Consider the following 12,335-nt stretch of genomic DNA (forward strand, 5'->3'; position numbering starts at 1 on the left):
GCTTAGGCTGGAGTGCAGCGGCATGATCACGGCTCACGGTAACCTCAGTCTCTTGGACTGAAGCGATCCCACCTCAGCCTCCTGAGTAGCTGGGACTACAGGCATGCAACACCATGCCTGGCTATATTTTTAAAAATTTTTTCTAGACACAGGGTCTCACTCTGTTGCCCAGGCTGGTCTTGAATTCCTGGGCTCAAGCAATCCTCCTGCCTCAGCCTTCTAAACTGCTGGGATTACAGGAGTGAGCTACTGCGCCCAGCCAAAAGTTCATATTTTGAGGCTTTTTTTTTTTTTTTTCCATTAATGTTTTATAGAGACAAGGTCTCACCATGTTGCCCAGCCTGGTCTCAAACTCCTGGCCTCAAGAGATCCTCCCATCTTGGCCTCCCAAAGCACTGGGATTACAGGTGTGAGCCACCACACCTGGCCTTTGAGGCTGTCTTAAAATTTGTTTTGTTTTGCATAGAAATGCAATTTTTTGTTTGTTTGTTTTGAGACGGAGTCTCGCCCTGTCGCGCAGGCTGGAGTGCAATGATGCGATCTCGGCTCCCTGCAACCTCCGCCTCCGGGGTTCAAGCGATTCTCCTGCCCCAGCCTCCCGAGTAGCTGGCATTATAGGTGCGTGCCACCACACTCAGCTAGTTTTTTGTATCTTCAGTAGAGATGGGGTTTCCCCATGTTGTCCAGGCTGATCTCAAACTCCTGACCTCATGATCTGCCCGCCACAATTGTTTTTTATGTGTTAGGTTATATCCAGAAACCTTGCCTCCCGTCAACCTAAAGTGACATCAGAGAGCTCTCCTAAGAAAGAGTTTATTCAGGAACAGCAAAGGGATTGCAGTCGGGATATGCATGCTACGCCGGTAGGCATTTTGGGGGGTGTTCGGAATAAAGGCGACACTTTAAAAGGCAAAGAAGTCCACGTAAGCTGCTCTAGAACAAAGTTCACAGGTCGCAACAGCTCCTGGCACGAGGCAGTACCGTTCACCGCGGGAGTGGCTGTCGCTGGGTGGGCGCCCTCGTCGCAGTCCCGAGGGTCCTGGGGTGAGCTGTGCTACAGGCAGGCCTGCGAGAGCTTCTTCACGGCCTCCCCTGACTCATTTTGTACCAGCAACTTCCACACTCCTATTATGATAATTTACCTGTGAATTTGGGGGTTTTCTGTCATCACATCATTTACAAATAGTAACAGCCGAGGGTCTTCTTTACAATCATGCATGGTCCAGCTATTTCCCCTCGCTTGCAATGCCAGCTGTGACATCTGGTACCGAGTTGAGCAGAGATGATGGCAGGGGCCTGGGCCAGCTCCTGTCTGAGGGAGGCGGTCAGCTGTCCATCACTGCCTCTTGGCTCTGGCCCCACCCCACTGCCCCTCTGTGATCCCAGGTGTCTCCCTTCCAGCTGACATGGACCCGAGGGCCCCTGGAGGACGGCAGAGCTGGGCTTCCTGGTTCCAGGGGTTTTGAGGGCAGATTTCGGATTTCAGCAGCGCCGGGCAGCTGCAGCGTACAGTCCTTTCCCCAGGTGGCTTTCCCAGCTCACGCCCATACACGATGGGGTCTTGGGGTCCTTCCTTGGCTGTGCCCTTAGTCTGTGGCTCCTGTAGTCTCTGGCCAACCCTGTCCTCCAACCGCTGCTAGAGCTCATAAGCCCATGGAGTGCTGCATCCTGACGTTCTGCAGGGCGAGCAGAATGGACCACAACCCTGGGCTGCCAGCGTCGCTCACTTTGGTCCACGTGTGGTCCTTTCTGATTGATTTACTCATTCATTCATTACATTCATCCACTAAATATTTAAAAACACATAGCAAGTACCTATGAAGAGAACCCCTGGTTCAATAATAAAATCATTAACAATTTCATTCCCCTCTGGATTCTCCCTGACACACCCCCACCCTGGGTGACCCCTCTTCTGATTGGCAGCCAGAGTGCCAGCTTCTGCTGGAAGCTCTGCAGCACCCCGTCACCCCCAGAATAAAAGTCCTAGAGAGCACCAGGCCTGCCCCACAGGTTTGTGACCTTTTCTTCGTTCCACGGCCCCTCTGGTAGCTAGGTACAGCCAAGAGATGCCCCGAGCAATGTAAAACTCATGCATTAAAACACGTAGGATTGCCAATGAAACCAACCGTACTGAAATAGTTATCACAATCACCCGTGAATGGTGACAGAGGTATATATAGGCACCTTTATTGACATTAAATGATGAAATATATGCAAAACAGGCAAGCTGTCGGTTTTAGGCATAGAGTCTGTGGGCCGAGGGTGGGTGGTCTCCCACAAGGTTGGCCTTACTGAGCACTCAGAAGCCCCTGGGAGGCCCCTCCGCCTCCTCCATGGCCCAGCTCCCGTGACACCCGCCATGGGCCCGCACTGCCCCATCTGCATGGAGGGGTCAGTGTGGGCTGCCACGGGTTAGGTAGGTCTGAGCCTTGTTCCGAGTTAGAAGCAAGCGCGGGGAGGCCCTGTTGCAAAGAGGACAGAGGGGTGGGTGGAAGAGGTCGGTGGGTACCACAGGATGGATGTGTTCTTGGGAAGAATGTGAGGGTGTGTTTGGCAGGTTCCTAGCCCATCACTGCTGTGTCCCAGCACCAAGGACAGGGCCTGCTATGCATGGCTGGCTGGCTGGTGGGTAAATGGGTCGGTGGGTGGGTGGATAGATGGATGGATGGATGGATGATGGATGGATAGATGGATGGGTAGGTAGGTGTATGGATAGGTGGGTGGGTGAATGGATGGGTGGATGGATGGACGGACGGACAGGTGGGTGGGTGGATAGATGGATGGATGGATGAATGGATGGCTGGAAGGATGATGGATGGATGATAGATGGATGGGTGGGTAGGTGTATGGATAGGTGGGTGGGTGGATGGATGGATGAATGGATGGGTGGATGGATGGAAGGACAGACGGACAGACAGGTGGGTGGGTGGATGGATGGATGGATGAATGGATGGATGAATGGGGGGTGGATGGATGAATGGATGGGTGGATGGATGGATGAATGGGGGGTGGATGGATGGATGGATAGGTGGGTGGGTGGATGGGTGGATGGACGGATGGATGGGTGGGTGGATGAGTGGATGGATGGATGAATGGGTGGGTGGATGGATGGATGAATGGGGAGTGGATGGATGGATAGGTGGATGGATAGGTGGGTGGGTGGGTGGATGGACGGATGGATGGGTAGGTGGATGAGTGGATGGATGGATGGATGGATGGATGAATGGGTGGGTGGACAGATGGATGAATGGACAGACGGACGGATGGACGGATGGACGGACAGATGGATGGATCAGTGGATGTATGGATGGATCAGTGGCTGGCTGGCTATGTCAATGGAGCATGCATATGTCCTACTTTCTGAAGCTGTGCCCCTTAGGATGGCGTGGCCCACGAAACCTGGTTTCCTCCTGGCTCCAGCTCCCTTGCTGTGTAACCTGGGGAGGGCTCTGCCTCCTAGGGGGCTCCTGTGGGCTTGAGGTGCAGGAGGCTGGGCAGCACCAGGTGCACCTGGCACAGGCCTATGCCCAACTGCAGGGGTTTCAAAAGCCAGACAGGTCCTTGTACCCTTCTGTGTCTGGTATCAGCATCCGGATGCACCAAGCCCCAAGTGTTGCTGGAAACCCCTCTGTCCAGGACCCCCAGGCAGCCAGGACACCACAGTGGAGAGGGGCCAAAGCCCACACGCACCCTGACCCCAAGGCGCTGCCTGCCTCCCCCTCCCCCACTTCGTCCTGTGCCAGCCCTGGGTACCCTCCTTGCAGGCCGCGTCCCTCGCCACCTGGCCTCCTGTTTTCTGGAACTCAGGCCCTGCCTCCTGCTCCCAGCCTCCAATGCCCACATCCAACAGGACTGCTTCTCAGCCCCACCTCACCCCACAGCCGTCACTCAGGCTGCATCAGTACCCGAACGCCCTGCCCTCAGCAGCCGTGGGGCCCCAGGGAGCAGCAGGCACTGAGGGCCTGGGGTTGGTGGCCCAGGTGGCTCAGGCCACCTGCAATGCGTGTGGCCCTGCCAAGGAGGCAGACAGCCCTGAGCCTTAGCACAAAGCATTTTAGGTTTATTTAAATAAAAATTATAATTTATACAAGACTTTTTCTTTAAACAAACAAAGTTTTCTTAAAAAAATGTTACGGGAGAATTTTTTTCATCAGTTCTTAATACAGTACAATCCTTTTGTTGAACAAAAGTCACACTGGCAATGATTATTTACAGATCCAAAATAGACTCAGGCTTCAGACATAAAAAATTTAACATTCATCTAGTTCAGGGATTAGTCATAGAAATTAAACATCTGCCCAGATGTACACAATTTGGTAAAAACTACAGCTTCTCTCCATGGGGAGCCCAGAGCCTGTGCCGGTCTGCGCTCCGCTCCCGAGGACTTCCAGGAAGGAGCCTATGCCGGTCTGCGCTCCGCTCTGGAGGACTTCCAGGAGGGGCTGTGCCAGTCTGTGCCCCGCTCCGGAGGACTTCCAGGAGGGGCCTGTGCTGGCAGCGGAGCCAACCTGGTGGCCCTCCCCCTCCCCCTGCTCCCCAAACGCGGCCCTCCCTTGGGGGCTGCGGCCACACCTGGCACGTGGTCAGTTTTCATCTCCCTTTCTCCACAAAAGGGACTCGAACTAAACCACCCGACTCTGGTAAAGAAGCCTCATCTGCCCCAGGGACCCCTTCCGCTGTGTTTGGGGACCGAATCCCAGCACCTGAGAAGAGGCGCTCACTGGCCCCGAGGCCCCGGACCCACGCTTGGGGACGGCCGGGCCCTGGGGAGAGAGGGGTGACCATGGTCTGTGGGCAGGGCCTCTGCAGCCATCCCTGGGGTGGGTCGGTGCCCGCCCTGTCTTGCCCCAGGCACCGAGGGGGTGTTCACTGGGGCGTGTCCCCTGCCCCTGGTGCACCAAGACAGCTGGTCCCCTACAGGGCCAGACCCCCGGCTCAGAGCAGGTTCTGCCCCATTCGGGAAAGGCCGCCGTGCGGTCATCCTGCCGCCGACGTCCACGCAGCCCAGAGCCAAGAGAGCTCCGCTCCACCGCCCGGGATGGGACATGTGCTTAATCTGGCGATCGGCGCGGCTCCCCCCAAAGCACCCCCGGCACCAGCGTGTGACCCTGCAGCCCCTCGTGAAGGGGGTGAAACCAGCCCGTGCCGCCGGATCCCTCACCCACACCAGCAAATGAGGATCGGAGCAAAGGTAAAAATTACATCTGAAAAATGATACAAAAATAAGAAAAACAGCTTGCTCTCTGTAAAAAATATAATCTTCTGTTTCTTCAAAAAACAACAATCTCAACGACACCCAAGGGACTCAGGACAGGCTGAGGGGGCTGAGGGAGCTGCCCCAGCAGACGCTCAGGCCCGCGGGGCGGCCACCTCCTTCCAGGAGGCCCAGGCCGCCTTTCCCTCCCTTCGCCAGTGCAGGTGGCCCCAGCAAACAGGCCTGCGGGCGCTCCCTCCACAAATGCCACCTTGTTCCCGGGAAGCCCAGGCTTCCCTGGGGCAGGGCAGGGGATGGGAGGGTCTGTGCCGGGACTGGCACTTGCTAGGCACGCAGGCAAGGGAACACTGTCACATGGCGGCTGCAGGCAGGGCAGGCCCGAGCCTCTGGGCTCGGCTCACGGTTGTTTCCTGAAGCTGCCAGAAAGCCTCTGGCATGGCCCAAAGGCGGCTGCAGCCTGGGCCACCATGGACCCGGCACACTCCTGCCCACTCCCTTCCCCAACCAACCTGGGCAACTGCAGCCTGGAGACCACGTGCCAGACATGCCACAGTGCCCAGAGCACCTCCAACGGCCTTCACAGATGTTCTCCTGGGCCTTCCAAAGAGCAAGGTGTGAGAAAGATGTGCTTTTACCTGCACCATCCCGGGCCCTTACTGGCCACCGACTACAGACCTCCTGGCTGGCGTGTCAGGCTGAGAGCGGCGGGCGGGTCCTTACGGACGCGGTGCTGAGCGCCCTGGAGGCCGGCAAGGAAGGCGCCACCAAAGACACTGAGGGCAGGCGTGGGGTGGGTCCTTCTCACCCTCCCTGCTCCCGTGGAGCACAGGCAGGGACAGGGACGGGCTCCCGGCTCCAGCCCGGCGTCAAGGACAAATGCCTCAAGAGGGCCTCATGTAAGAGGAAGGAGGACTGCCAGGCCTGCTTCTCGGTGGTTGGAGAAAGGCACCCATGTCCTTCCTTGATGACATCTTTCTGTCCCCTGGAGGAAGGGCCCCACACTCTTCAGCTATGGCTTTGGTGGTGGACGAACTTGCGGCCTCTGGAGAGCGGGACACAAGGTTGCGAGAGGTTTCCCTGCCCAGGCTGGCACGGAGAAGGGCGGGGCCGGGGGTCCTGTGCGTCCTCTCCACGGGCCCCCGAGGGCCTCTGCCCCTCCCCCAGTCTGCAGGTGGCCCTCAGAGGCGCCTGACACGCCCTGCGGGAGAGACGCGCCCCCAGCCCTGTGAGCCCTGGCCCCTTCGTGGTCGATAAAACGCAGAGGCCAACACAATAGAACCGCAGGTCCAGGAGAATTATTGCAAAAGCTCATGAGGATGTCCAATTGCTTCCACTACCAAATTGTTTAAAAAAAAAAAAAAAAAAAAAAAAAATTCCAGCAACGTCCCAGGCAAGTTAATACTAGCTGTCCCCGCCAGACGCTGCTGCTGAGGTGATCTTGATGTACTGGCTGAGAATGGTCTCGAAGGCCTCATCCCTGTGCACCATGGCACCAAACACGAGCGGCTGGCAGGGAAGAAATGCCACCAGTGAGCATGGCACAGCCAGGCTGGCGCTAGGACCAGGACCAAGACGAAGTCCGAGACCAGTCCCAGGCCAGCACGCAGTCACATGGGTCTGGGTGCAAAGGACAGGTGTCCCCCCACTACCTGGAGCCAGGCTCCAGCCTTCAGGGGAACAGAGCCAAGAGACAGGGGAGAGCCAGGCTTCAGCCCCGTGCCTCTCTCCTCCTGAGTCTCTGAGTCGGGGGCCCCCCATGCCCAGCATCCCTGTCTGTCCCATGACTTGATGGCCCCAGCAAGATTTCCAGCTCAACCTGGACGCAGCCCCAGGCTCCGGCCGCTGCGAGGGAGGGGTGGTTTTCTGACCCCGCTGCCCAAACGAACCTCTGGCTGCCTGCCCCACGCTGGTCCCAGGGTTGCCCGGAGCCAGGCCCCCATGCCCACACTGACCCCAGGCGGCCCCCTCCCGGCACTTACTTTCTGAGTGGACGGCGTTGACACGGCGATCCCCATGCCTGAGCCCGGAAGGACAGACAGGACCTTGTACTGAAAGGGCAAGTGTGGCTGTCACCACAGGCCTCCGCAGGCCCAGGGCATCCTCCTCCACTGGGCATACAGGCAGCAGGGCCCACGGGCACCCAGGACTTCCGAGCAACAGAGGGTAGGACCTGTGGGCACCTCCTCACTTTGTGGCCAAGACCCCAGACCTGGAAAGGGTCTGTCTCACCCCATCCCAGATCGCCGGGCAGCTGGCCTGAGGAAGGTCGGAGACAAGCAGGCCCGAGGAGGCTGACGGTGGGCACTGGGCCCCAGAACTCGCTCTCAGGGCCTGGCACCAGAGGGCCATCTGTCAGCACTGCCAAACCCAAGAGGCAGGCTGAAAGGACCCCAGCCCTGAACTCACCCCTTCTGGTCACCTGACTGCACACTTTTTTCCAGAGCCAGATGGGAGAGATCACCCACAACTGCCATGGGGTGAGAGTGCCCCCGTGCCAGTGCAGACACGCCCAGGACGCTCGGAGCTGGGAGGGAGCTGCGGGCCCTGACCACCCTGGCCGAGGGTGCCTGCCAGTGCCTCACTGAGCCTCCCCTGTCCCAGAGAACAAGGGACCACAGGCACCTGTGGCCACGCCCACCTACTCATTCCATGTGACGGTCAAATGCTGAGAAAATGCCCAGAGCGGGTGCGATCATCTGAGCTCTCAATTGAAAACCTGCGTCCGAGGCAAGAGCTCAGGGCCCCTGTGCTTTTCTTCGTGGGGAGGGTCCCAGATACGAGCGGGGGGGGAACACAGTAGCTGGAGCAGGGTGTGGGCGCCTGACCTCATGGGCTCCAACCCAGCCCCTCCACTTTTTTTTTGTTTTTTTTGAGACGGAGTCTTGCTCTGTCGCCCAGGCTGGAGTGCAGTGGCCGGATCTCAGCTCACTGCAAGCTCCGCCTCCCGGGTTTATGCCATTCTCCTGCCTCAGCCTCCCAAGTAACTGGGACTACAGGCGCCCGCCACCTCGCCCGGCTAGTTTTTTTTTTTGTACTTTTTAGTAGAGACGGGGTTTCACTGTGTTAGCCAGGATGGTCTCGATCTCCTGACCTCGTGATCCGCCCGTCTCGGCCTCCCAAAGTGCTGGGATTACAGGCTTGAGCCACCGTGCCCGGCCGCCCCTCCACTTTGAGACACAGGTCCAGGCAAGTGGACCCAGGGCAGGCGCTGACCCACAGCGATGCGGGGACTCAAGTCAAGGACATGGACCATGGCCGGCCAGCGTGGCCACGGTGTCCAGATGCTGACAAAGGCTGGCAGAGGTCTACATGGAAAGCCTCGCCAGCTGCTGTCAGGTGACGAAGAAAACACAGGGGTTGGTGGGGGTGGGAGGGTTCACCAACCTTCTGGATGTCCGTGATGTCCACCAGCTTAATGACTTTGTTCCTCTTTGAGGACCCGGATTTGGAGCTTTCGAAGCACAAGTAACTGGAAGGGAAACGGACAGAGGCGTCGCCTGGCTCTTGAACCAGAGCGTGCTCCCACCAGGTGGGGGGCTCCCGCGGCTGGGGCCCCTCAGCCCCAGTGGGATGAACAGAGACGCTCCCTCCCCACCAGACACAGCATGTGTGACACACACACGGCCACCGCTCTGTGAGACACACTCATGGCCACCGCTCTGTGACACTCACGGCCACCGCTCTGTGTGAGACACTCACGGCCACCGCTCTGTGTGAGACACTCATGGCCACTGCTCTGTGTAAGACACGGCCACCGCTCTGTGAGACACACACACGGCCACCACTCTGAGACACTCGTGGCCACCGCTCTGTGTGAGACACTCATGGCCCCCCGGCCACTGCTCTGTGTGACACACTCGTGGACACCGCTGAGACACTCAAGGTCACCACTCTGAGACACGGCCACCATTCTGTGTGTGACACTCAAGGACACCGTTCTGTGTGAGACACTCAAGGCCACTGCTCTGTGTGACACACGGCCACCGCTCTGAGACACACGGCCACTGCTCTGTGTGAGACACTCGTGGCCACCGCTCTGTGTGACACACTCGTGGCCACTGCTCTGTGTGAGACACTCGTGGCCACCGCTCTGTGTGACACACTCGTGGCCACTGCTCTGTGAGACATTCACGGCCACTGCTTTGTGAGAGACTCACAGCCACTGCTCTGTGTGAAACCTAAGATTGCCGTTCCCAGGACGCTGGGAATGAGATTCCTATTCCCCCAGCGAGCGACACGGGCATCCCAGAGTCCTAGCTGGGAGTGTCCAGGTCACCTCCTCTGCAAGAAGCAGAGGGGAGGCAGGGCCTTGGCCACTGCTACAGGTGTGGGGGACAGTGTGGCCGAGGGTCAGGCAAGACCAAGAATAGATCCCATCCCCAGGCCAGCTCTCGCACTCCCACATCTGGGGTTTCAGGGGTTTGGAGTGTAGCAAGAGAAGAGTCAAAGTCCTCTTTTGGCTACTGTGTCTCAGACAGCAACAAGGACCCAGAGCCTCAGTACTAGCTACGGGCCTCGGTCCCCTCCTTGGGAGACTCTGCCCCTGGTCTCCATGAACTGCTTGGGCCCCAGAGGAGACAGCATCCCTGCCGGCCTGAGAGAGGACAGCAGTGCGGCACAGGACACGTCCGGCTTGGAGGCGACACTTTTCCCCTGGGATCCCAGACAGTCGGCAAGAGTGGAGCGTGGGAGAGGCCAGGGCCGCCACTCGGGAAAACCTGCACTGGGCCAGCCGCGCCATCCCAGAGCCCAGGCAACCCCTCCTGTGTCCCCTCCCCTGCAGCCACACGGGGCCCCACGGCCACACTCACTTCTCTGTGACGTAGAGCACCCCGTTCCTGATGTAATCCGTGGGCATCTTCCGGTCCCTGTTGATGAGGCAGCAGCGCCAGCCGTTCTCGCACACTAAGGGGAGAAGGCCCGCCCGTCACGCCTTCCACTGGAAATAGCCAGCCTCTGACCTGACGCTGGGACCCAGGAGTCCTGACTCTCAGATCCTGACATCCACCCACCGCGCTCACGTCACCCCCACGGTGAGAGGAAGGCGCGCCGGCAAGAGTGAGGCGGCCGCGGAGGGTGAAAAACAGATGCTTCCTCTTCACCAGGCACTGGCAGCGTTTTTAAAGTGAAAGCAGCCAGGCAGAGCAGGGAGCAACAGAAGTGACAGTGTGGCCAGGATGCCACCTCCACGAAGACCGGCAGCACCAGGGCTCAGCAGAGGACGAAACTCAGTTCTCCGCAGCTGCCTCTGCAGTCGCTCAGCACACACCTCGGGCTGCCTGGTTTAACAGGAGGTCCCTTTGGGAAGGCTGACCTGTCCCCAGGAAGGGTGACATGTCCCCAGGCTCCTGCGTCACCTCTCCCTTGGCGGCTCTTGTTTCTCCAGACACGATGGAACCAGGAGCAGACCCTCTGCCAGCGCCCTGCCGGCCCTGACGCCTCGCCCTGGAGTCTGTCCCCAGCGGGCCACCTGCATGCCTGCTCTCAGGGGAGTGCTACAGCGTGGGTGGCTCTCCCCACGGACACGCCCTCCTCCCCTGGAGCCACAGAGTCCTCATGACCCCCGGCTCCTGCACTGCCTCCTGGGGTCCTGGGGCAGTGGATGTGAACGCCATCCCGAGGGCTCCTCTGGCCTGTCATAGGGCAGCCCCGTCCTGTACCCACAGCACCCCCAACAGGCCTTCAGTCTGTGCCTGTGCTCGGCCTGGCCTCAGGCTCACGGCACACATACCCGCCAGCGGACGCTCGTTTTCTGTCAGGTTGAAGATTTCGTGGAAATTGCCCTTCTTGGTGCTGTGGAAGCGGCCGGCGTCCTCCTCTTTACCCAGGCCGGCCGGTGCGCTGGGCACATAGCTCCGTGAGGAGGTCGTCTGCAGCTGCCAATGGCAAACAGCGCGAGGTCAGGCCCACTGCCCACGCCCGCAGCACCCAGATGCGCTGGCCGCACGCACACCCCCACAAGCTGGAATCCGAATTCGGGAAGACATTCCCCAGGCCCCTTCTGGCCCAGCGCGGCTCCTTCCAGGCAGGGCCACCTCACTTCAGCGGGGAGAGCCCAGTAACCCTCCCGACTCATCTGAAACACCGGGAGAAGAGCACCGAGGCCCACTCATTCCCCACAGTCCTGGCTGGGCCACCGTGCTGGACATCTGGAGGGCCTGTGACTGAATGAAACATGGCCCAGGGCCAGCCTGTGGCTCCAAGGGGGCCCTTCTCAAGCTGCCTGATCTCAGTGCCAGAGCCTCACCTGTCAGGGATGGCAGGGGCCGGGCGTCCCCATGGAGGGGCCACTCCCAGGCCCGCTGGCTCTCAGTCATCATGGCCAGTCCCCAAGTGTTGCCTTGGGCTTGGGAGGGGCTGGAGGGGCCTCAGAAACCGCAGTGATAACGGGAAAGAAAAACCCTCACATTTTAAGGACTCCATAAAATTGAATAAACAGCCTCTAAATGAGCCGGAGGTGAACACAGCACTGTCGGCCTGGGGATGTCCGGCTTCGTGGCCCCCTATCCTGCTACCCCCGCAGCTGGGGGCCGGGCTCACCCTGCGCGAGATGGCAGCACTGGAGCGCTCCTTGAGCTGCGGGTCGGTGGGGAGGCTCCTCCAGATGATATAGGGCGTGTCGTACTTGGCACGCAGCCTCGGGCAGCGTTTAAAGATGAAATCGATGAGGAAGAACTTGATACCAGCATAGAGTCCTGACAGCAGGGGACACAGGCTGTTCAACACAGACCCCTGAGGGCAGGGGACACAGCCCGCTCCATCCAGAGGCCTGCAGCTGTGCCAGTCTACTCAGGGTGATGGTTCCACCACCTCCCGCCTCCCAGATTGGCACCCTCCGCTCTGAGCCTGGATGTGAGAGTCCGGCTGCTCGCTCAGTCCTCACCCTGGACGGCCCCAACCTCACTCCCCTGGGGCCCCATCCAGCTGCAGCCTCAACCACAGGCGAGGGCCGCGCACTGCACGTTCAGACCTATGGCCAGCCTTCCCCTGCACACCACACACCTTCCCGCCCCAGAATCACGCAACGACTATGCCCCTCCCCAGTGGGCTCCTCCCCACCTTCCACATGGCACTGAAGGGCACCATCACCTGCCCAGCAGTTCAGGGAATGTTCCCAGCA

The 12,335-nt window shown here is 59.3% G+C and overlaps 1 protein-coding gene across 3 annotated transcripts in view; it reads right to left on the reverse strand.

Moving 5' to 3' along the window:
• Positions 1-4,039: 4,039 nt before the first annotated feature.
• The window catches only part of GRAMD4 (GRAM domain containing 4), a 101,317-nt gene continuing 93,021 nt past the window's right edge, over positions 4,040-12,335 (reverse strand). For all 3 annotated transcript variants that reach the window (XM_038007304.2, XM_073006582.1, XM_073006583.1), the window contains 6 exons: positions 11,756-11,910; positions 10,947-11,091; positions 10,027-10,120; positions 8,600-8,684; positions 7,195-7,263; positions 4,040-6,721 (listed from right to left, as the gene is read on the reverse strand). In XM_038007304.2, coding sequence (XP_037863232.1) covers positions 6,617-6,721; positions 7,195-7,263; positions 8,600-8,684; positions 10,027-10,120; positions 10,947-11,091; positions 11,756-11,910 — 653 coding nt within the window. In that variant the 3' untranslated portion in view covers positions 4,040-6,616. The remainder of the gene's footprint in view (positions 6,722-7,194; positions 7,264-8,599; positions 8,685-10,026; positions 10,121-10,946; positions 11,092-11,755; positions 11,911-12,335) is intronic.

This window comes from Chlorocebus sabaeus, chromosome 19 (genome assembly GCF_047675955.1).
Source record: "Chlorocebus sabaeus isolate Y175 chromosome 19, mChlSab1.0.hap1, whole genome shotgun sequence".
Taxonomy (NCBI): domain Eukaryota; kingdom Metazoa; phylum Chordata; class Mammalia; order Primates; family Cercopithecidae; genus Chlorocebus; species Chlorocebus sabaeus.